We start from the raw sequence: 25,493 nt of genomic DNA, 5'->3' as shown, positions 1-25,493 counted from the left end.
TATAATTTCAAAGTAAGGAAATATAATAAATACTTGAAATATAAGCCATGATATAAAAAGTTATACTGCTGTTTTCTTAAAAAGTATTGGATTTGGGTATATTTCTTTGTGACTTCTAAAAATATAGTCATTTATTTTACATACTTAAAATTTTTTCAAATATTTATTGAGACCTTCATATGTGTGCAGCATAGGAAAATAAGATTTTACGTTTACCCATAGAGGGTATTCAAAGCTAAATATAGAAAGCTTCTTTCCATGACTTTATTATTTAATAGAAAGCACCTATGTTCTTTCAAGTAGTACCATAAGTATTGTATGCAAACGATATACGTGGTGAACTCACAATAAATATGATAAAAGTAAACTTTTACCTTTTAATGTTACCCATAATCATGCCTATTAAACTTAAATGAACCTTTGATTTCCCAGGTTAACCAGGTAATATTCATGTAGTTTAACTATTTGGCATACATTTTATAGATAAATGCTAGTCATGTTACTGCAAACTGAGGGCTTTATCCTTTGTGGGTTTTGGACCTTTTGCCCAGGCAGAAACTGCAGTGGAGCAAAAAGCCTGGCCGCCTGATTTCCATATCAATAGCTGCTGCCCGGGCGGATCAGGTGCTTTGCCTCTGGGATTTCCCGAGCTGGAAACTGGGAGTGGAAGGAGGATGCTAAACTTTCCCTTATGTGACTAGATGAGCTTTTAAAAATCCCAGTCCAGCAGTCAGTATCTGCTTTTATGTATTTCTTAGGGAAAAAGCTGCTCAAAGCAGTGGAGCCACTGTGGAGGGACGTGGGGTTTTGGAGTCAGAATTTTGAGCTTCAAGTGTTTGCTCCTCTTGGCTGCACCCCTGCTCCTTCCTGTGCTCCCATTGTTGGCTGGAGGTGCTCCGCAGAGCTGCTTTCCTACTCCTTGGGTTCCCCGCATCCTGTAACAGTGCCTCCGAATCTGCACCGCTGCTCTCCACAGGCGCCGCAGCTCAGGCAGCGTGAGGCTCTTTGCCCAGATGCCTCTCATCCCAGGCTTTCTGTTATGTTTGCCCCCGGGGTGTCTTAGCCCTTTAGTTTAAACACTGGGAGGAGGTAGTGTTTGAGCCTCCACTTAGTTTCCGCACTGCCTTGCTCTTGGATATTTGTCTAAGGGCTGAAGTGGGGGTGCGGGTGGGGTGAAATGTGGGCAAGGGCAAGGTGAAGGAAGGAGGGAGGAGGGAGTTAAGAGGAAGAGACCGCAGCCTCTAAGAGCTGCTAGAGCTTTGTGAGTGGCAGATATGGCTTCAGGATCTGGCCTAAATCCCCATTGGCTGTGAATCTCTCCCAGCTCTGACCCTTCTTCCTTCTGGATTCTCCTTCACAGCCTCTCCCCAACCATTTCAGAATGTTTGTCAGTATAGTAGTATTCCAGGAACGAACCAGACTTCCTTATTTTTCAGGGTTAGGTAGTTATTGTTTATAAAACTAGGTTCTGATGTTTGCTACTGACAAATTTCCAAAAATGTGCTGCTTTTGAACCTTCTCTTGGCCTAACTATGAGTAAATAAATGGTTCGGTGAGCGGTGCAAGGGTCAGATTTAATGGGATTAGGGTGCTTGTTCAGGGTAACATTAGACTGGGTTTGGAGAATCCTGTTTGTCCGAAGGAGCATGTGTGCTGTCCCAGTCACTTTCCCCAGTGTGGATGACTGTGAAAATGATTGCCCATGTTTGCCACCTATCCTTACCTCAGTTCCCTGCCCCTCTGCCAAAGGGCTGATGGACAGCTTTGTTTCCTTTTCATTTCAGCTGCAGATGAAGATCTCCTTTCTAAAGGAAAACAGTCCATCAAGAGGCAGGCTTTAGGAAGTCAGGACTCAGAGAACGAGATCCTCCCTGAAGGCGACGACGATACTCTGTCATCCGTGGATGAGAAAGATTTAGAGAATCTCACCGGTAAATTCACTGCTTGTGCAGATTTTTCAGTTCGCTCTGGGCCAATAAGCATCTCATTACTTACTTTTTCAGCTGTGACCACTAGGACTACTAAGTTTACACCCACAATTACACTACATAAAAATTTTTTGTTCCCTCAAACATTTTTCTCCTAATCTTCAACACTTCCTCCTTTATTTTCTTATTCTATTCAGTCTCTACCCTGCTCATTTTGTTAATGAATAATTTTCATTGAAAAAAACAAGTTTAAAAGCAGCAACAACAAAACAAAATTGCTTCACCCATCCCATGGGAGTTACCTAATCTCTATAATGTGAGAGTTATAAGTAAAATTCTGCCAATTGTTTTGTAAATAAAGCTTCTAGGCAGATAAGCTGTTTGCTTTGATATATATACAGGTCTTAGTGAACATGCTGCATGTGCATTTAACTCTCTCAAAAAATCCATTTCAAGAATGCTGTGGCTTTACACAGGATTCACATATTTTACCTGACGTAGGAATTTTGATTTGCACTCTGCAGATTTTCAGTTTTACTTCCCTTATGGGAAAAATTCTCTTGTTTACCCTGAAATTTTAGTCATTCATTGAATGGCCTTTTTTTTTTTTTTTTTAACGCCCATAGCTCTGTCCCTCAAGGAGGAAAGTCTGCAAGATTCTATGATTTCTTTAGGGAAAATTATATAATCTATTTTGATAATCTTTTAAGAGAAAAGGCATTAGAAATCTTATATTTAATGATATATATGTGCAACCTGTAATACATGCAATGAATGATAATGAAAAGCCAAAAGACATGATGGCATCTTCTCTGATGACCCTTGGACCTCTGTGAAAAGTAAAATAAAATTAATTGGAGCACAGTGTTAAGGGATGTAGGACAGGAATAGAGAGTAAGGTGGACAGTGCTGTTCTGTAGTCTTTTCCTTCATATCCATTTACTCATTTCCTCCTCCTTTATTTTGCTTCTATTCTTGCTACTAGTAATACATTCATACAGTAATAGAGGTGAAAGGGGAGTTTAATTATATAATCCTGACAATGGCAATAGGATTAGGAAGTAATCCACACTAATAAAGTGGTGTGGGTTAGAAATGAAGTGGAAATTGTCAGGGGTCTTCTTTAGGACCTAGGCTGCCCTAGCTCCTGCAGCTGTCTGCTTACCCTGTAATTGAATGTCTGAGAGTGATTGAAAAAATGTTATTTCTTCTCAGGATTACATGCTAATGTACAGAGGGCAAAGGAGACAGCAAAAGAACACATAGCTGCTTATTTCATCCATTTATAGGGATGAGCTTTGGGAAATCATGGCTGTTCCGCAGCTATCTGCTGCCCATCTGCAGACACAATGTATTTGTACATTGGGAATAGAGGGCAGAACCCGCTCTGATCTCCACAGAGCATCCCTTCTATTGTCCTGCTGGCACACATTAAGATTGATGTGAGATTAAGGACCAACACCCTTCTAACAATCGATGGAAATGTCAATTCATCTGAATTTTGAAACACTTATTCACCCATTGATTACCTGAATAGGTGTGCCGTGTTTATAGGCACTATATTAATTCAGACCTCTAAGTGCCAGTCTTCTCTTGCTGTTTTCTTCACCTCTAGGATTTGTACAATGAGGAACTGCCATGGGATTTCAAATTCTTACTACATCGATCTCTACATAAATATATATGCATATGTAATATAATCATTATTTTAGTCCTTATTTTAGAGTTAGCTCTAATATACTTCATGCTCTTCTATCTGTATTGAGTCTATTGTTTTCGGTAGCAGGCTGATTTGTCTCTTTGATAAGCCCTGTGGAGATTTGATTATTCCAATAAAAATTCATTCACTTGGAAACCCACCCTCCAGCTGTTTACTCCCAGAGTCCCTGAACTACACTAATATTAGATTTGGAAGCACTGAACAATATTTAACAGTGGAAAGGCAGGCTTAGAAAATAAGTATTTTTACCAATCTTTCGTGGGGGAAGTTGTTATGGAAGAGGCTTTGTGTCAACCTGGCACAAAATCTTTACCAGAGAATATGGTGTAATGTTTCTCACTTTGCTAATAAGCTAGTGATCTTTTTGTAATCATGCCTCAGCCAAACTCTAAACTAACCTCTGGCCTTGGGAGCCTATTGAGTCCTCCTTGCTCCTGGTTGTTGTTCCATGTTGTTTGATAGCCTGAGGCTTGTTTTCTAAATGGAATGTGGATGGACTTATTTAGGCAGAGCTGCCCTTTTACCCAGAGATTAGACCAAAGCTTTGCAGACTCCCTGCAAAATAATTGCATCCTAGTTTACTGTTATCATTAATTGCCTATTATAAATCTCTTAGTGTGAGACTCCTAACTTTGCATTTTCAGAGGAAGTTTTTTGGGGGACAGAATTTGTAAGTGTAGGAGTTGGCAGGCAATTTGGTGCTAGATGTGAGAATTTTTAAATTAAATAAAATTTCTGCTTGAATCTACTTGAATTTTTGAAAAATGTCATTCCAACTTGTGCGGCTTGCCTTTTCCTTTTGGCAGGTCCTGTTAGCCTGAGCACACCAGCTCAGCTTGTGGCCCCCTCTGTTGTAGTGAAGGGCATTCTTTCCGTCACCTCCTCTGAGCTCTTTTTCGAGGTGGATGAAGAGGACCCCAACTTCAAGAATATCGACCCCAAGGTGAGACAATGAGGAGTGGGTTTCATTTTTATGGAATTTTATTTTTCTTTGGATGGGATGGTGCGCTGCTATTAAGTAGATTGGCACTGGTAAAATCTGACAGACTGAGGTCTGCAAGGCAACTATTTTCTTTAGCTTATGATTCCCTCACCAGCTAGTTAGATTATTGAAGTTCATTTAGATTCAAAAACAATTCCCACTTAATTGCATTTATCATTAGCTCATGCAAGGGTAGGGGAAGAACCTCAGGGAATATCTTCTATAAATATATTTTGCCTCAAAGGGTCCAGGGTGAATTAAGCTACAAAATTCAGTGAGATCGAGAGGGGAATTATTTTGTTTAGCCTTTCTGTTTTCTGGATATAATACCAATATATCACTCTCCTTGCTTTGTCCTCATGACTTACTACTCTGTCCTGCATGCCTGTCTCGTGTGTGTATGAGATACTCTGTTTCCCATTACCTGTAGTTGATTTTACAAGGCACTGCATAATTTCCTATTCTTAAATGAAAATGTAATTTCCCCTTTAAAATGTATTTCTGATTACTTTTCAGACCTTGGCAACTTTATTTTACTAAGAAACATTTGTGGCTAGGCCATAAAGCCAAAATTAGGTTTATTTCATGAAAGTGAGTGGGTCGAGTTTGTTCTGAGAGGAAACAGTCTCTTTCAAAATGAGCAAAATAAGCATCCTGTAGAAAGAGAAGTGGCTTAAATAAAATTGGAATACTTTATTTTATAGGCTCATAGCTTGTGTGTGTGTGTGTGTGTGTGTACATACTACATACATATATACATGCACACATACACATATATACATTCCTAATTTATTGGTGGGAGCTTCTTTGGTTTTGTAATCATGCAAATTTAAATTTTAGTGATTTAAAAGTATTTCAAAGTACTTGATGAAAATGTTACAATTTTACTGAAAACTTGATAATCATCTCTTGTCTTACGTACGATTCTAGCACAATGTTTAAAAATTGCTACCTTTATTAAGATAGGATTAGGTAGACTCTATGGTAGGAAGGCTACAGTGAAACAGATCATTTTGACCTTGACAGTTCAGCTAACCCAGTGTAGAGAAAACTTTAATTCAGATTTTGCATCATTTTTACTTTGTTGCAGAGCTGAAATGTCTGAAAAATGTATTTTAGTTTCTTTAGGAAAGAAAGGTAACCAAAATTACTTACATTCTCTAATTGATGGCAGTTTGTGAGTTTGAGAGGCTGAAATTTAACTCATAATATTGATCATGCTTTTGAACATACATGGCTTAAAATCTAAATTGTGATTTAAAGGTGTGTAAGTAATTACACTCAATATTAGAATCTTTTCCAATCTTTGTAATTAGGCTCCTTGAAGTTATTTGCTCCTTTGGGGAGAAGTTATAACTTTTATTTCTCTCTGCTCTTATTCTGTGCTACATCATTAAATTAATTTTCCCCCTGTTGCTTGTGCAATACGGGGATCTTTTACCGTAGTCACAGAAATTGTTTTGTACCACAGCAACCTGCCTAATATTATAGAAATCAAAACTTCTACTAATTTATATTTAAACATTTTTCAATCTGTTTTTGGAAAAAATTTTGATTTTGTATAGACATTGGTGCTTTAAGGTATTTTGTAATGAGGACACTTGTGTTTCTGCAGTGGTTTTCTTTTTTTAGTTGTATTAAATAAGGAGAGAAAAAAGATACTGAATTTGGGGAATTTTTGTTTCTTGTCAAGAGTTAAAAACTTTTCCTGGTACAGTTGGAGGGAGATACATGTCTAACACTGTAAATACTTTTGAGAGTGAAAAAATGGCCATTTTAAGATGTCATTTTAATCTTTTAAACTAAACACTGTCCTTAAATCATTTCTTTGTAAGTGTAAGCACCTATTACTTGCTTTGAAAATATTCTTAAAAATCAGAACATTTTCCCCAGAGAATACTGTTCATTTTTATTATTTAAAAAAACCCTACTGTATTTGTCTGAACCACTTAGAGTTATACTGTTCCTTCTACATCTACAGAGAGAGAGACCAGAAAGAGATGTAATATTATGTTTAAAGAGTGGAGATGATTTCAGAACTGATAAGATCAAAGTTTATATTTCTAACCCAGAACTATTTTTTACTAGGGAATTTTCACCAGGGAGTCTTAAGACTTAGCCTGTTTTGTAAAGTGAACCAGAGACAGAGCTCTGAGTCCCTTCCTTATTTTTCATCCATCTCTGATGTCCTGCTGCTCATCCTTCCATACACTCCCTCCCCCACTTCTCTGATCTTTAAAATTGCTTTTTAGGATGTTTTTCTTTATATCTCTCATTCATAAATTTTCTCAATAAATTAAAAACAGCTAATTTGAATAATAAATTTTATATATTATCAGGTAACATCTGACATATGTTCTGTACCTGTGCCGCCTCATTAGCATATCTAATGGAGTTCGTAGTTGCCTCCAATATGAAGAAGACAGACCAGTCCCTTTGGGATACTTTCAGTTTTACCAATGATTTTATTTTCTAATCAGTTATGTCCTTGTATTAAAAAGAAACCCTTCTGAAATGCTATGGGTACATTGGATTGTTACCTTAGGAAGGCAGAAAGAGTGGGAGAGTACTTCTCCTCTATGTAAATTCCTGAAACAGTAATACTTCTTTGGTCAGAAAAACTGTACCAGAACCTTTTTAGTTTAAATTGCCTATAAGAAGCTTCAAAATAATTCTGAAAAATTCTGGGAATTAAGAAAAAAATGACCATAGTGTTGGCATTTATAACTAAGCCATTATAAAAACTGGAGTAATTCATAAATCTGGATTGTTCACATCACCATTTGCTAAGAAAAAGAATATTGCTATAACCACTTTATTCTTTTTTGGTGGCATGGACTTAATTGTTAAGTTTTTATTATTTAAAACTTGGAGAGGACAAATGATTTAAGGAAAAGTGTCAACTGCTTGTGTTAACTCTTCAGAAAAGATCCATAAATATTTCCTTTGTATTTCAGACTCAGAGTGGATTTTTAAAAATTATGGTATAAAAAGCAAATATCTTAATTTTTAACGTGAAATAATTTTTTCTATGAAAAAAATTAGGATCAAAATCTGTTTTTTTATATAAAATCTGGGTGTGTTTTTTCAAGTGTGAAGGGAGATATTACTTTTAATCTTAAAATCTACAGAACAAACATTATACAGTTGGGTAAAATTAATATTTTCTCTTTCCTAAGGATTTTGGTGGGAACTTGTATGGTTAAGCCGATCAGATGTGCTGTATTTGTAAATTTTGCAAGTTAGAATTCAAATGGCAGCTTCTTGTACTTAGCTCCTCAAATTCACATCTTTACATTGTGAATTGTAAATTGTGATCTCACCTGCCTTCATTTAAGAACAATCCACAAACAGTCAATTGCAATGTAAAGTAATATTTTATTACTGTTTTCAACAAGACTGCTTAGGGTGAGGGTAGAGGTGCGAGAGAGGGAGGAGCACGATCTGACATTGGCACTGAGATACATTTAACATCAGCAAAACTTTTTTTTAAAAGAGAAAATTTACATATAATTAAATACTTTTTTTTTTTCACTTGGTGACAACATTCAGGCAACCCGAAACAAAATGAAATGGGGGGGGGGGAGGAGAGAAAGGGAGAGAAGGGAAAAGGGAGAAACTACTCTACACTGATTTGAAAATGTACCTTGGGTTTCATTTTGTGGTGGCAAAGCCCGATTGCTTCTTTTGTGTGACCTTTAAAATTCACATTGTTTGGAAGAAAACGATCACTTTGTGCAAGAATGTGGTCCTGTGTCGCTGGGTCTGCGGGCTGCGCGTTCGCCGAGGTCTGCGGCGCCTCCCGAGTCGCCCCGGAGGCTCAGGGAAAGTTCGTGTGCGGAGTTCCCGCGGGTGCGGCGCCCGGGCGGCTGGGAGCGTTCCGTTACGTCGCTTTTCAAGCAGTCCCCAGCACCCTATAGTTTGTCCAGGCTTTTGGGATTGGTGAGAATTTCCCTGGCCAACCTCCAGGTCTGCTTGGCAGCGCTCTCCAGGGCCGAGTGGGGCTTGCCCTGGAAAAGGTCGAGGTTGGGCAGAAAGTAGTGCGGGCAGCGGCGGCACTGCAGGCAGGAGATGAGCTGCAGCAGGATGCCGTTGAGCCGGTCGCCCAGGCACGCCTCGTCCCAGTCCGTTTCCCGCGGGTGTTTCTCGCACTCGTACAGCAGCAGCGTCTTCATGTGGTAGTTATTGAGCGGCTGGCCCGGCAGCTCCAGGTGGCGGTCCCGCAGGGTCTTCAGCACCGACAGACACTTGTTTCGGCAGCCGCCCATCAGCAGCCGGTTCTCCGCCTCCCCGAACTGCAGCACCCAGGCATCGCTCTCGGCGGAGCTCTGCTTGCCGGTCAGCGAGTAGCACTCCTTGGAGAGCAAGTTGAACCCTTCGGCCTTGACCTCCGCCACGCGATTGGGGCCGGGCCAGGGGATGTGAGGCATAGGCCACTGCGCCGCGCTGCGAGGCCAGATACCGGTGCACTTGAATGCCGGAGTGATCTGCACCACGTAGCGCTCCCTGATGCGCAACTTGACCTCGCTGGTGTCCGCTATCATCTTGACCACATCCCGGTAGCTGCACTTGTCCACCGCCTGAGCCACCAGCGTCTGGAAACGGGAACGGATCTTGCGCGCAGAGAGGTAGCCGGACGCCGTGATGAACTCTACCCAGAGAGACATGCTCCGCTTCCGACCGTCGCTCAGTTTGAGCACCGCGCAGCCGGGCAGGGAGCCGTCGTCGACGAAGTTGAAGACGCCCATCTGGTTGAGGTAGAGCACCACCTCGAACTCTGTGGGCGAGATGACCTCCAGCCCCTCGTAGCGGGCGTCGATCTCGCTCAGGGAGCTGATGAAGCGAGGCTCCTGCACCTCCACTTCCTTTAGCACGTCCGAGACCACCTTACAGACCTCCCGGATGGTCTTGGCGATGGCCGCCTTGCGCGCTTGGCAGCGCTCCGTGTAGTATTTGTTGAGCTGGTAAACCAGCTTGGCCTGAGCGGCGATCATGTTGGGGCACAGGTCCGGGCTGTACACCGGCGTCTCGCAATACGTTGAGGGATCCAAGGCTCACGCACTGGTGGTGGCCCTGCGGCTTGCGAAAGAGGCGGTGCGCTCCCCTCGGCCCCACTTTCACTCTTGTTTTCCACCTGGGCTGGCCCGCGGAGGCTGCCGCAGGCCCGGTTGCTCTTCCCTCTCCTTCCGAAAACCTCCTCTTCTCCAGAAAATAAGGAAGAAAAGGTGATCTTAGAAAAAGAAGAGTACTTGCTGGGACTTTTTGGCTTTCTCTTAATATGTAAAATAAAGATGTGCTTGCAGCAGAGATAAGGGGGGGGGGGGGGGAGGCCGTGAGAAAAATTCAGGTTACCAAGAGGTTGAGCTTAGACGTCTGCAGCCGAGATTGTCCAGAAATCTGGAAATGAGGTCTTTTAAGTGCCAAAGTAAATTTAAAAAATAAAAGCGAAACATTCAGTGTTTCATCCTTAAACTTCTCTCCCACGCTGGCAGGACTTCTTCCTGAGCCTAGGTGAGTGCCTCTTCCTCGCCCTCCCCAGACGTGAGGTGGAGGCTGTGCCGAAAGCCCGAGAGCGAGGTGCGGGCGTGCGCCCGGGCGGTGTGCAGGCGCCGGCTCCGGTCCGCTCGCTTCCCGGCCGGGTCTGGCGCTGTTCCTCTTTCCTCCTGGACGCGTTGTTTGGACGGGGCTTGTTTGTTTGCAGTGGGTTCTTCTTGTCTTTTTCTAGGTGCAAACCGCTGGCAGTTGTTTGATACTCATTTCTGCTTCGTAATTTATAATTTTGGCCCTCACAAAATGTGTTTTAGTGTGACGAAGTCGTTGCTTGCGTCGCATCTGGGGTTTAGTTATAACGATTCTAGGGTTTTTCTTCTCCTCCCCCTTTAGGTTGCTTGTGCAGATTCCACTTTCTGAGCCGTCTCTCCCTCCTCCCCTCCGAGGTCTCCAATCTCTCTCCTTCCCTCTCCCCTGCTAATCTCTCTCCCCTCCCTCCCTCTCTCTGTCCCCCTGTCCGTCTGTCTCCCTCCCTCTCGCTGTCTCTCTGTTTCTCTCTCTCTCTCTCTCCCCTCTTTCTCTCCCACTCTCCCCTCTCGCCCCTCTCTGCCTTGCTGTTTCCTGGAGTTATTTAGTTTATGAATGGTCCAGGGCCATCATGAGGGGGGTGGAGCTTCAGCTCCTACAATCGCTATCCAAGCTGTCACTGCTTTAGCCAATCCGGGAGAGAAGACAGGCGTGCTCGGCCCACGGTAGCAGCCACCGCCGCGCTTGATAAAGAAAGAGGGTAAGGAGAGAAGTGAGAACGTAGGAGATAGTGGAAGTCAAATGCGCGCACATTTTACAGCCCCCTCGCCTTTACACTCCTCTCTCATCAGCCGCAGGGAAGAAAAAGTCTATGTAGAAAGGACCTCCTGAAGGCGGCTGGAGTGACCGGGGAGAGTAGCGGGGTTCAGAAAGGTTCACCTTTTTTCTGTCAGCATTGTGAGGAAGGTGCAAAGTAACAAAAGTACCTTCGCTTGAAGGCACATGGGAGAGGAAGGGGGATTTGGGAAAGGACCTCACAGTTTCTAGATTTTCTTCCCCCCCCCCCCATTGTTGCCAAGAGCCAGAGCAATTGCTGTATATGTGCACCAGAGAGGGGGGCATGGATATGGGGTGAGGGTTTATGACTGTAAATCTCTTTTCAGTAATTTCCATATGCTGTTGAAAAATGGGGCAGGACAGAAGTAGTGCAAGCACCTTGCTTGGTAATAACTAGCGCACAATTAAGGTTCAGATATATTTAATGCTATCACTTGATCGTTACAAGGACTAACCGGTTATTAGAAAGCACGTTTAAGTTGTGAAAGATGGTGCAGATTTATAGATGGTAGAATTTTGTTGCATATATGTTTAAATCAAAATAAGCCACTGAAACTGTTTTATACTTAAAAGTGAAATAAATGTGAACCTGAATTAAAAGTTTTCTTAAAATGTCAATGTTGTAAATCTAATTTTGAATATTTTCTCAGGCAGTACAGTTTCACTTGTAAAATGATTTTATTTTCATAATTGACTTTTGCTTTTAAAAGACTCACTGCTGCAGAAATCTATAACTATCCTGTTATTGATTACACAGATGGCTTCACTCCTCCCTTGGCATTTCAATGAAACACATGCGTGCGCTTTTAGTGTGTGTATTGTACCCATCGTAGCCTTTCAGTACTTTTAGATGAAAAAGCTATAACTGTGTTTGTGATTTGATCGGTATTGAGGGTCTGTGTTTGAACCTCGGGTGTCTGTCTGGTTGTGGAGTCTCTTTTAGACAAATCAGATAGACGGGATTATTTTTAGTTAGGTCCGGGAGGTTGTATTCTTTGGTAACGCTGTAAGAATAAAACTCTATGAAGCCCTTTGGGGAAGACTTCGTTTTGCAAAACCTGGTATGCAGCTTTTGCAGAACCCCTTGGGAGGGCTTGCCTTGCCTTCTGAAAGCGGACCAGGTGACCTGAATGCAGTTGCGGAGAGGAAGTTTATTTCTCTCCTCCTCGCTGCAGATACTTGGACCTCTTAGTCCTTTCTTATGTGGCTGGTGTGTCCATTACCTCGTCACCCATTCACTCTGTTGCCCTCAGTCCCTTTCTAAAGAACTGTCCGACCTTTTTTATTTTTATTTAAAAAAAAATCAAGTTGGATTTATTGCCTAGACTCTGTGCTCAGTGGTGAGGCGTTGGGATGAACAGTTGGAATTAAGCATACTCGATTCCGGGCACAGAGCTGTAGTCAACTTCTCAGTGGCAGGGACTTGGGGCGGCCTCGGGACCCCAGCCTTCCAGGGGGGATGCTTGGCTGCCAGGGGATCGGGAATCGCGAGCCCAGGCGCTCGGGGTTTCGTGCGTGGGGGAAGCCCAGACTCTGTCTGTGGGTACCTGGGCTGTTGCCCGTGGGTGACAGTACTGGGCGGAAGGGGCGCTTCGGTGCAGGGAGTTGTGTGACCAGCCAGGAAATTCTCCCCGGGGCCGTTGCGGGGCGGAGACTCGTGGCGGGGCTAGAGGTGCAAAGCTGCCCCCCTCCAGCCCTCGAGGTGGCCGCCTCTTAGCGCCCTCCTTGCCTCTGGTCCGTCGGCGGCCCTCGCGCGGTCGGCGATGCCCGGGCGTGAGTGTGCGCAGACAGGCCCGAGGCTGGCCGCAGTCCCCCGCCCCTGGGCCCGGGGCCTCACCGCGGGTCCCAGGTAGGCGCCCGGCCCGGTCCCGCCGCCTCTGTCCGCTCGAGCCGCGGCCCGGCCCGCAGGTCGCGTCGCCACCTGCCCGACGCCCCACCCTGCTCTCCTCTCGGCTCTGTCGAGCACGACGAAGTTTCTTGCACCCTGATCCCCGCGTTTCTCCACTTTTACAACAGAGGCTGAAGGATGATAAAACGTTACAAATGTTTTGATTTAAAAACAATTCATTACCAATTTACCCTGTCTAAGGTAGATGCTCTAGTAAATAATAAATCAGTTAAACAAAGGCGACTTTAATTTATTGCCGCGGTACTAATTAGAAACATCATTCGAGCAATAAACTTAAACACTTCCAGCAAATAATGCTCCCTCTGCCCCTCTCCGGGTGCCGCGCTCCCCTCCCCCACCGCTCGCCCCGCGCTCGGCGCCGCCGCCGCTGGGCGCGGACCCGCTTCCCCGGGTTGAATAATTGAAGGGGAAACGGTATCCGAGGAGGCTGTAATTGAAGAGCCCCTGTCACCTCTGCTTTTATGTATGTTAGTATAGAAGTCCATCAGCAGCTCCTTGATGGTGTATTAAAACGAAGTGGCAGCCCCTTCTGCAGGAGATACCGTGTTCTATTAAAGGAGACCAAGTGAGAGGAAGAAACTCTAGAGGCCGAAAGCCACTTCAAGTCTTCAGACCCATTGATCTGTGTTCTCTTGTTATAATCCGTCTCATCATACTTGAGTTAATGAGGCAAAAGGTGGGGGGGGGGGAGCGAAATCTGATGGTCCTTGACAAATTCATTAGGGAGGCGGCAGGACATTTTATTTGACTGTTAAACATCTTGTTTGTTTGGTTTAGGCAGTGCCAACATCAGCATGCTTCTGCTCAGACCTGTGATCCTGGGCTCGCTTACAGACGTTCCTAAAAAGAGGGAGGACTTTCAGGGTGTGATTTGAATTTTTTGTTTCGGATTTCCGTAGTCCATAACCTTCAGACTTCTCCAGGCTTTACCTTCACCATCAGTATTCCATTAGGAACGTTTTATGAGAACACAGATGGTAAAACTGAGGTGGGGGTGTTTTTAGTTACTGTAAACTAAAATGTGTATGTTTAAGCTGTAGTCTGAAAATACCCCGTGTTCTTAAAAAATGAGTCTGGTTTTAGCAGTTACTGTACTAGTTATTAGAAACGGGAATGTGTAAGCTCCAGAAGAATAGCCAGATTGCACATCAAATCCAGTTTCCACTTGATCATGGCTAAGTAAACTTTTAGTTAGTAACTGAAGTTCCTCTCCTAGTGAAACACGAAAGCTAGAAACTTGGAAATAAAAATTTTAACTATTTACACATACATTTTCAGAAGAAAATTGGCATATTTTAATTTGGTCTCCTTTTTATATTTAAAATTAGAAGCAGAACTGAGTGCTCTTTGAATGGTCCTAAACTAAGGTGACCAAATACTTAAAAAACTGAAAATAAGAATAACGGGCATTAAGCTACAATGGTAATGTTATATTTTATTCTAAGATGATAATGTAGTATCTGATTTTTTCAAACTTTTTCTTGGAAGGAAACAGTTCAATTGTGATACTGTCTTGCTTAGAGAATTCAGCTATATTTTCCTTCAGCAGTTGACTTAAACAGCCTCAGCTCAAGTGCTTGAGAAAGAACCCTGGCTTCCATTTATAGGCAGACAGTATGAGAGAAAAGGGAAAACTAATGCTCTTTGCCTGTCATTTTTGTACATTCCTACACCGCTGATGAGGCTGGAACTGCTGGAGGGAATGCATGGATTTGAAAAGAAGTGATTCAGTAGTTCATGTTGTGTTTCTCAGAAGCAAAACCAAGCTAATGGCTGAAGCCAGTGCTTCTGGACATCTGACAGCTATAATCCTGTTTACATTTCCAGAGAATACGGAATCCTTAAACTGTTTTATTTTTTGCTGATCTTTACTTAGGAGAAATAAATGTATTTACCGAGTTAAACTTCGGTGCACTTTCTACTTTATCATATCACTGAAAGTAAAAAGATATCCATTATTTTATTATCTGTAGAAATAGCATGTATTAACAATCTTTACTAAAGAGTATACAGATTTTAGATTGTATGATACTGAATATTGTCTTTTAGGAAAACATTTTTGTATTAAAAAATAATCAGATTATTGACTTTTAAAAACCCAACTCTGAAGGATTTGCACTTTTTGGAAAACAAAGGACCACATGTTTGCATGTCTATGTTCTTAGCTTCTAAAATCTAATTTTGAAACATTGATGCGGTTGCTAAATTTTTGGTTCTTATGTACTTTATCAAATTCAATATATTTATAAAAATGCTTGATTATTTTTAAAAAGAAAAATTTTTGGTCAAAATATAAATGGGGAAATAAATAACTATTAAATTTTCTGAATTTAAAATTCCAGTCAAAACAGAAAGTAACCCAGCCAATTTGTTAGTGTATTAGTTGATGAAACTTTATTGAAGTAATTATATTAAAGTATCTGTAAGGAGCTTTAACAATGTCAGAATTATACTGTTCACGTTGTATTAAAAGTCAAAGTCAAACCACTTTTTTTTTTTATTCTGTCAAATGATCTAATTTTCCCAGACTCTGAAGTATCATAGAGATTGTTTGTAAGCTATTAGTAATTATTACTATGGAATCAATCTAGAAAATAATTAGTACCTGAATATTTTCTTTGAACATATCACTGTAGAGCTTATTAATTTTAAGTGGTCAAAAATGCTGTCGTAATCAGTAGCCCTCCTCCCTTACAGAATAGCTTTAAAAACATCCACAGACCTGGTAATCTCTGATTGGTAACCTAGGAGTATTATTGTTCTCATTTGAACAGTTTGAACTTTAGATAATGTTCTGTCAGGTAAAAGCATTAGCTTTAACTTTGCTTAGTAAGCCTATTAAGCTGTACTGAAAAATAAATGCTTTTATATACTTTTGAGTATTGTTTGTGGGCCTTTTAAATTTGTTTGGGTTATCTTGGACAATATATATGATTAGTGATGTTTATACCTATTAGACTTTTACAAGTCTAATTCTTATATTATTTAGTAGGATGAGAAAATTCAGAGTATGATACATGTTAGTTTTCCCCCCAAGTTGAATATTAACTGTATATACAAGTATTTTATTAAGCTGTACAGAATTTGTTCTCACCAAAATGTACAATGATAGAAGGAAGAACTTGTTCTCAGGAAAATGGAAGTAAACAGCTTTTAGCCTGACTGAAAAGTAAATGCTATTGTATTACTGAGCTAGGATATGAATTTAAGAAAATTCAAGTTATTTCAGCAAGTATTTTTCAGAAGGTGTTTCATTGAACTTACTATAGTCTCACTTATGTTGGTATGTCTTTTGGTCTTACCAATAAATCATTTAGCTTTTTCTCATTTCAAATATATGCATTTTTGAGTTGTAACTATTATATTCTTTTACTTCCATTTATAGTTCTGAAAGGTTAGAGTAAGATCCTTCCTCCCTCCCTCCTCTTTCTTTTTTAACAATTTGAATTTACTAATGTACTATGAGGTAAGTATTAAATTTTACCTGTCAGATAACATTGTCTTTCATAACTCAGTATAATCTTCAACAAACGAGAGGATGCTTTTCGAGGAGCCAACTCTTACTAATTCAAAGAATGATTATATAACTTGTGGAACCTTAATTGTTTTTCTTCCACCTAGAGAACAAAACATTATTGGTCTTGTAATATCACTTTCAGAAGATAGATAAGAAAATCAGGATTTGTGAATATTGAACTTGATGCTAAATAAATCCAACTTTTATGTCTTAGCGAAGGTGTGATATCCTTTGTTTAAGACTCACATGTAGAACATGTTTCTTCAGATCTTAGAGCCACCCCCACCCCCACCCCATCCTATCCCCATCCCCACCCACACTCCCACCCTCACCCCCACCCCCCTTCCCCTTTGTGATCAGTGCCAGGCATTTATGAAACAGATGATTGAGATTAGGGATGGAGACTACGCCAGTACTGAGCTATACTTAGTTCAAAATATAAGGCTTCTTATCACATTCTATATTTCTTTTTGGTCCTTTGAGACATTTTATGGACCTGTGTTTAAAATTATTAGTTAAGCATATCTTATTGGTAATTTTTGTTATTCTGTAGGAAAACTAGCCTTTTTAAACATCTTAGTTTATTTTAAAATATTTTGGTTCTTTAGTACTTCGTCTGTATTATTATAGTAATAATTTGGCATCAATCTTCTGCTAATGTTTTAGGAAATTTTTAATAGACTTTTGTTATTTTAATGGAAATGTTAAAAATCTAGCCTGTTCTTCCTTCAAACATTGTGAATTAGAGTGAAAATGATGAGCTGAGAGGTTTCTCGAATTCTTTGTAGTGGTTATACAACAACAAAAATCCTTCATTGGCTCTATGTAGGTATAGAAAATATCTGTAATGGTATAAATGAAATAATATTTGATGATCTAAAGGATGGAAACTTGTCCTTTAATTCTAGGAAATAAAGCTAGGATATAAAACAGCTGTCTCGGCCTGTGTATATCCAGGTTCTGCCAGTCTGTTTCTTTTCTGAGTTCCTTCTTTCTATCTTTCCTTATTATCTTTGGTTCCTAAAGAGTTCTTCTCTTACTTTCTGCCTGGTTTTGTCTCTAGACAAAATCTGGGTTAGTAGGTTTAAATCAGCCTAGATAGAGTGAAAAATCTTTGATCTATGGCTGTGACTGTTTTCAAATGATTTGCTTGCTGGGACCAGACACTGTCCATGCCCTTTCACTTTGCTATCAGATAGGTACACACAAAGGACCTGAAAGGCTACCAGATGCACAGTTAATCATCATATTAGATAAGTAAAGGGTTCCAAGCATGCTCAGTTAGAACTTCTATTTCTAATAGTTATTTGTTCTGCAGTACCTTGTTGGGTAAATGCTCTACAAATCTTCCAGTCTTTTCTGCAGATTAGTAAAAACTTTGTAGAAATTATAACATCAATTAAAATGAATGATACAAAGCTATGTATTTTTAAAAAATATATGGTTGTTGCTATCACGTAACTTACGTGAATAGATAAAATAAAGGGAGAGAGTAGGATAGTGTCTGAAGAGCCTTAGTCCTGAATTTCTGTTCTAGCTTGGCTACAAATGATCTAAGTGAAACTGATCAAGTGACTGGGTCTACTCAGTCACAGTTGTAAAATGTGGGTATGAATTAGGAGTTTTTTCTACCTTTTCTAAATACAAAAATCTTCAGTTTCTTACCATAGCATGAGTAAAGCTGTTGTTTATATCTAATGAGTTGATTTCAAATCAGAAATCTTTCTGCAAAAATTTAGGCTTCGGTGGTGCTTCATTATAGGTACATGAAAAGAATTTTTTTTAATCTCATTCAAGGAGATTTTATATATATGTGTGTGTATATATATTTATTTTTGGGGGGAGGAGGGAGAGAGAAAGGAACACATCAGTGTGAAAGAGAAACATCGATCAGTTGCCTCTGGTAGTCGCAGAGGCATTGAACCCGCAGCTAGGTATGTGCCCTGACCAGAATCAAACCCATGACCTTTTTGGTGTATGGGACTATGCTCCAACAGCCACGCGGCCAGGGTGGTATGTGAAATTTTTTAACAGGCAAAAAATCACAGAAAAGAGTAAGCTTACAGATGGTTATATTTCATATTTTAGGTTTAAGGAAAAACATTACAAATTATAGATTGGAGATAGTTGTGAGGGACAACCAAATAGCAGCTTGGAATAAATTCTAAGAGTATACTGATTATTGTTGATAGGTGTTGGATCATAAAATATGAAAACAAATCAGGCTGTGTATTCTTGTATATATAGAAAGACATTGTTTAAAGGTGTCTACAAGGTTAGCAGGTATGTTTTTTTCTGAAATGATGAATTGACTCGCAATATTTCTGGCATTTTCATTAAGGTTAGGTATTCCGTAAATATTATTTCTTGAAGCTAAAAAAAAATTCAAGTTCACAATTAACTTAAAAAAAAAAAAGAAATTACCAGTCTTCTCCTTAGAGAAATGATATTGCTCTTAGCAACTATAATATTACCATATTCATGTTATGTTAAAAGATAGATCCAAGCAGAGGAAATGGTTTTCAAAACATGAGTCACCGAAGTAAGTAAAGTTTTATACTGCCTTCTCATGCTTTTCTCTTGTTTTCATCAGAAGATCTGACAAGCATAAAAGTGTTAACATCTTTTATTTTACAGATGTTCTTAGTTTTCCCTCAAACTGTAAAAGATGCTGTATCAGAGCAGCTTGGTAGGAAATAATTTCAACACCTCCCTTCACTTATGCAGTCACTTATTGTCTAGGCTTGTGGATATTTTTGGAGCAATGGAAGCGAGGGAGGAAAAGACCTCATATTGAGACTGAATTTTTCTTCTTTTGAGATATAGCTCAATCAATCTGTCTTTTGTATTATAAATTCTTTCTAAAATAGTTTTTCAGTTAGAGTTGAGTTATTTTTACTTCTATGTTTTGTTCATTGGAAGTTTCTCAGTAATGCAATAGCAGTGCCAGGTGACCACTGAGAGAGTTGTTGAAGGACACCCTGTGGGTTTGCAAAGTACAAACCTAGAAGACTAAGAGATGAGAAATGCATTGCTATTTGTGAATTTATGTTTTATCTCACTTCACTTGAAAATTTATGAGTGGCGTGGCTTAAGGGTGCTGGAGTTGCGTGTTCCAGGGCTTGCCCCTACTGATAACACCCTTGTTGGCGTGAAAGTGCAATGCAAATTATGACAGTTACAACCTTCTGTTTTGTTTAACCTGTCAGTAGATTTCCTGGCTCAGTGCTGAGGGCAATGGTGTGTTCAGCTAGTCCATATTCACCTAAACTTAAAAGGTCAGGTTTCTACAGGCAAGCCTAGTCAAAGCCTAATTGATGAGGAGGGCATGGAGACAGAATTTACTGTTCTGTTGGCTAGTTTCATATCGTTAGGTTGTCCTGAAAGCATCAGGCAGTCACAGCCCCTTTCATGTAAGTGCTGACCCTAGACAGGAGCTGACAATCAAAGGAGGCAGCCACAGGAACCAGTGCAAGTAGGCTATTGATTTTTCAGTTAGGTCTAAGTAGTTTGTAGTATGGGTAATGGGTGACAGAGGCAGGTATGTCATTATCAATGAGCTCCAGAACAGTAGCGACAACCCTCTCTCATATTTCCTTCAGCACTGACAGTATGCATCCAGAGGCGGTCAATAAATCGCCCAACCTTTAACTGACAAGTGACTTGGAGGGTTAGGTTGAGGGGTGGAAGTTATAGAGCGAAACTTCTCTACTTAAACATGTACTGGATCTAGCAAAAGAGCCAGTAATTATATTGTAAGTTTCTGAAGTTTTGATTTGGATAAATCTGTGCAACTCTGAAAGTCAGAGTTTGCTTTTAAGCTTTTGAGAATTTAAGAAACATATTTACCTAGGTAAGAAATAAAGAAATTACTCTGCCAGGTTAATTATGGTCGGTTCTTATAGTATAGTTTTGCTTTTATTTTAGACTAGATCCTTATTTAATCATGACATCTCTGTTATAAAAGTTCGGCAGTTAGAAATTGCCTCTCAAAATCCTTTTTAATTTCTAATCTCCTCTTAAATGTTTTAACTACAGACAAATTTTAAATAGGGGGAAAAAAACCCTTGAACCATTTGTAAATGTGATGTATTAGCCACTAAGCGGTTGCTATTTGACCTTCAAATTCGTTTTATATTACTTTTCACAGCGAAAGAGTCAGGAATAGACCATTTAATGATTAAAGTTTGATGAATTATGGTTGCTTCTGAATTTAAAAAGAAGTGAGGCTGATTTTTGCTTTACAAGCATTTCATGTGGATATTTACTTTTAAAGATAGATACAACTCATGTTCACATAAACACAAAAGTGTAACAGGTTTTGACTAAAAGTTCAATGTTCTAAAAGGATATAAAATAATTTAGAGATATTTTAAATTTAAAACCAACCTCTATTTTGTTACTAAATGTAAGTAACATAAAGAGAAGATAATATTTATAACTAGAAGTGGGAGTTTGGGTTGTACCAGGTTCCTTGCAAACTATCACATGCTTACATTTTTTGAAAACTTTAAACAAATTGAAGTAAAACAGAAAAGTAAATGTTTTTTAAAACTTCCTTAAATAACTTATCACTGTGATATCTTGTTTAACACTGTGATATTGTACAGAACCAGAGTGTAAGTCTAGCATCATCTGGCTGCAGAGTTCCCTACATGACCACATGAATCATTTTCATTTGTCCAGTGCAACTGAAAATTCCTTAAAAACAACAACTAACCAGCAGGTCAATGCACACTGAGGGTATGGATGCCTAAATATTTTCTTAAGTTTGCAGTGATATGTCAGTGTGAATATCCATCTTCTATTCTAAGGAACAGAGAATATAAATTTGAAATGTAGTGAAGTATGGCTACTATTGAAACATTGTAATCTTAGTTTTAAGGAAGCTTTAGGATTAGGTAATTAATATTTAGAGCAATTTTATTCAGATTTCTTGAATTAATCACCTTATAGGGCTTACACATTATTAAAGCAAGATTCCTTTTAGAATCAGTCCCCCTCTTGTTTATTAGTCATTCACTTGTCTCTGTTTTTCTGTTAGATTAGATAAAAGACTTAGCTGAGAATCTTGTCATCTTTATATTGTTAGCTATCTTATAGGTGCAACTTCTTTTGCTGTATTTGCAATCTTTCCCGAATAGAGTTTTTTCAGGAATAAAAAAAAGCTGAAGAAAGGGGGACAAATTAAATTTTCATGAAAGAAAATCCTAATCAGCAGTGACAGTATAAGAGAAAGATGATTGCCACTTGGTCATTGTGGAGAGGCACTTAGATTTGGTGTCAGTGCTTCTGTTAATGATGACTAATGTCTTTCTCGGAGCAAGTGCGTGCTCCCACATACTGCCACAGACTAGACCGAGGGGGCTCAGCGATAGGCACTACTCAGCAAAAGCACTGGTGTCCTGCAACAAAGGCTCTTTAATGCAGTCACTTTGACAGTCTCTATTATTAGAAAAATGCAAGCATAATTCTAAGGCATTCAGCAACACATTTGAAACTATCTTATGTCTAGTACTAAAAGACGTTATTTTAACATTAGAATGTAAAGGAATCATGCAACATTAATAGAAGATGTGCTCCCTATTTTGTTATCTGTAGGAATGGGCACACAATATACATTCCTACTGCACAGGACCACTTGTGTTAGGAAAAGTTTTAAAAAGAGACAGACCTGCAGCAGGTTCATTTTGTATTGCATGGCTGTATCCTGAACAAATGCTTCATAGTTGCCAAAAGAGATTGCATGACTCAGAAGATCTTTTTAGATCTTTTAATCTTAAATATATTGGTTACAAGAAGAAGATGACATGTGTTGTTTCTTCAGCTTTTCCCCAAAGTCCAAGACCTTTCAGAAGGGCATTTGCAATGCTTGTCATATTTTTTCATATACATCTTACTGGCTTGACATGTCTTGAGAACCATGAGAACACAGATGTCATTGCATTCAGACAACACTAATTACTCTGGGATTTTTGCAGCCTCAGTGCCCGCATGTAACTGTCGATTATGATTGTTCTTGCAGCCTACAGTGGGGACACTGCACATGACAATAGTGAGACACAAAAATAGTGAGACGGGCGTTTTGCTCCCCTATTGTTCTACAATAGAAGTTAGAAGAAGAAAATTCCTGACCCATCCATTTCATTCAGTATTTTGCATTTGAACAATGTTTTGGCAACATTTTCCTTTCTGAAGTAAGCGTGTTATGCTTTAGTGTTCAGTGAAATCTATTATCCATCTGTTCTTTAACCTCCTTGAACAATCTTCTACATTACTTTGCCTTTAAGCTTCATGGGAAATTTCTTTATGTAGCTTATAGTTTGGGAGAAACGCTAATTGTGGGATGCGTCTTTCGAAAGTGACAGTGCAAAACAATAAATATGTATGATGTGTTCTTCTGGCGTGCAATTTAATGTTTAATGAGAAGCTGCAGCAAATATGGTTAGTCTCAATTTAGATAAGTGCAATCATCTTATGCTTTTAACACAGGTCAGTTCTTTCCTTTGTTTAATTCTCTCTGTAACATTCTGGATTTCAGTTGATGATTCATGGTGTTTAGGTGGTTTTGAAATATCAGAGGTCAAATGGTGGTCGGATCTGGGCCCTCACGATTAAATTTGGTGAAGACCAAATACATGTTTTGATATAAAGTATAATCTATGTTAATCACTGACGGAAAATAGAAAACTCCAATAATGTAACTTCATATGCTGATGAAGCAGAAATGGAAGCAGCTTGATCAGAGATGTATGATGAGATAAAACTGCAGTCTCTGCTGTACAGTTATAGTAATTATGACTAATGAACCGTCCAGTCTGGATGAAATGGCATGCCCACAGGGACTGTGTCCAATCAGTTGTGACTTATGCAAGCTGAACAAACCATGGATGGGCTTCCAAATTCTGTATCACAAAAGTAGATTCTTTGTTATTAATATAACTTTCGTGAGGGTAATGTAAAGTGATTGGAGGTTATCTAAATATTGTTAAATATAGAATATAACTATTTTTCTCTTTTCATATATTTATTTAAAATTAGACACTTATTTTTGCGTGACCTCTGTTTTACCTCTCCTTTTTTAAACACACTTAGGTCGGTACTCTAGTGCAATTCTGTGACTTCCTACCTGTTCTTCTATTGTGCTCCTTTTGAACACTCTCTCTTTTTAAGAGCTGTTGTTTACTTTTCTCAGGGTATGTTGTTCACTAACCAGATATTGGAGTGATGTTTTTACAATAATACAGGATGTATGGGGCATTTACTGTGTGTGAGCCCTGTTCAAGGGTTTTACCTGTGTTAAGTCAGACATTTCCACAGCACCCTTTGTGGTAGGTGCTACGCATTATCACCATTTCACAGACGAAGGAACTGAGATGTGGAAGTTTGAGGAACTTGCCCAAGGTTACCTGCTCTTATAAACGTTGGATTGCCTGGTGGAGGTTAGTTCTAGTCTCCTGCCCCAAACCTATTTCTAAATTACCCTAGCTTTTTTCCCTTCCGGGATTAGTTTTTTGTTGTTTATTGGCATTTTGAAACTGAGGGGTGATGTGCATTTCTACAGTAGTTTTCATGTCCCTCAATCTAGTTATGCTCAGGCCCCTGAACTCCTTCACTTGGTATATTTTAAGTGGCTCAAGCTCTCAGGATGGAGTTTAAGAATGCATGATTTTGATTTGAATATATATTTAAAATAAAATAAATGTGTCCATTTGATTCACTCTTGAACCTGTAAAATCTTTAGATTGTAATGAGAAAACGACCTACTCATTTAAAAGAAAGTCATGCTGGTAAAATAAACTTGGTTAGTTTTCTTCCGGATTATCCACACTAAAGGTTTTCTCATCAAACCAGGTGTAGTCCTCATCTTAATGCTCTCTTATTTCCAGCACCTTACACCCTATCTCTTATATAGTAGGTATTCAACAAATATTTGTGGAAAGAAGGAGGGAACAAAGGAAGGAAGGGGGAGCTTTTCAGCAATTCAGTAATTCAGTGATTCCACCAAATCCATGCTTTTATTCTAGTTCCCTTGACAGGTTTTTACTTAGAGGAATAAGATAAGACAGGCTGTTACTATGCTATTATTCTTTAAAATCCTTAAAACCCTACCTGATCAGTTTATTTCCCACTGGCCCCCAACCTGAAGTCTTTGTCGTTCCAGGCTCGCTCCCCTGCACCTGTCCTGAAGTGCCCCACAGAGCTCTTTCCATGTTCCACTTATCATCACTCTCATCCAGTTTAATGTATGTTTTTGTCTTTGTTGTCTCCCCAGTGTCATCATCCATGTTTCCTCTACTTTTATTAACTTACTAGTGTGAAAAGTTATGGAAAGGCAGGCATCATCTTATTTATTTGATAGTATGTCTAGATACATAGTACATGCTCAATAAATATCTTTAGGTGGATTGGTAACTTTGATCCCCTCCTGTTTCCAACATTTCTTCCCATCACCAAGGTCAGGTTTTTAAAGTGACATTTCTAAAGGTAATGTTCTGAAAGTCTTTTAAGACTCACTTGAAATGAGATTTATGCAGGGATAATGTTGAGCTCTTAATCCGTGCCAGGCACTAAGCTCAGCACTTTGTCTTACTCCTCTCAGCAAATCTATGATGAGTTATATATTCTATTATTATCCCCATCTATATAGAAACCAAGACACAGATTATGTAACTCGGTTTATTCTAAAGCTAGAAAGTAGCAAAGCATGATTTGCAAAGATGGGTGACAGTTTATTTTAAAGGCATCAACATTTTATTGGTATCCTGTCAATGCCGTGCTCTTGGTTTGTTAATGCCCTTTCTGCAGTTTCCTATGACAGTTCCATAAATTTTGCTTCCCTACAACTAAATGCACCTACTGCACCTTTGTACCCTACTCTGAAGCATCGTGACAGGATCAGGTAATGCAGAAAGAGAAAGAGAGACCTGGCTCAGGTTGTTTTGTGTGTGTGTTTTAAATTCATGGAGGACCAAGTAACAGTTTTCATTTTCAGCATTTTATGCAAGTTTTAGGCAATGATTGCAGTGTAAACTATGTTAGATAGTTTGGTTAGGAAATTTCCAAAGTAATATATAAGAAGA

At 39.5% G+C, this 25,493-nt stretch overlaps 2 protein-coding genes across 3 annotated transcripts in view; one reads left to right on the top strand and one right to left on the bottom strand.

Moving 5' to 3' along the window:
* Positions 1–25,493, top strand: part of LRBA (LPS responsive beige-like anchor protein) — a 504,599-nt gene that overhangs the window by 281,079 nt on the left and 198,027 nt on the right. For both annotated transcript variants that reach the window (XM_081135597.1, XM_081135598.1), the window contains exons 39-40: positions 1,785–1,931; positions 4,455–4,591. In XM_081135597.1, coding sequence (XP_080991723.1) covers positions 1,785–1,931; positions 4,455–4,591 — 284 coding nt within the window. The remainder of the gene's footprint in view (positions 1–1,784; positions 1,932–4,454; positions 4,592–25,493) is intronic.
* On the bottom strand, positions 7,989–10,695 carry MAB21L2 (mab-21 like 2). Its single transcript, XM_081135604.1, has one exon. The coding sequence runs from the start codon at positions 9,622–9,624 to the stop codon at positions 8,545–8,547; it is 1,080 nt and encodes a 359-aa protein (XP_080991730.1). The 5' UTR covers positions 9,625–10,695; the 3' UTR covers positions 7,989–8,544.

This window comes from Miniopterus schreibersii (genome assembly GCF_964146895.1).
Source record: "Miniopterus schreibersii genome assembly, chromosome: 4".
In the NCBI taxonomy this organism is placed as follows: Eukaryota; Metazoa; Chordata; class Mammalia; order Chiroptera; family Miniopteridae; genus Miniopterus; species Miniopterus schreibersii.
The sequence above is the reverse complement of the archived record's forward strand: the minus strand, read 5'-3'. Positions and strand labels throughout refer to the sequence as shown.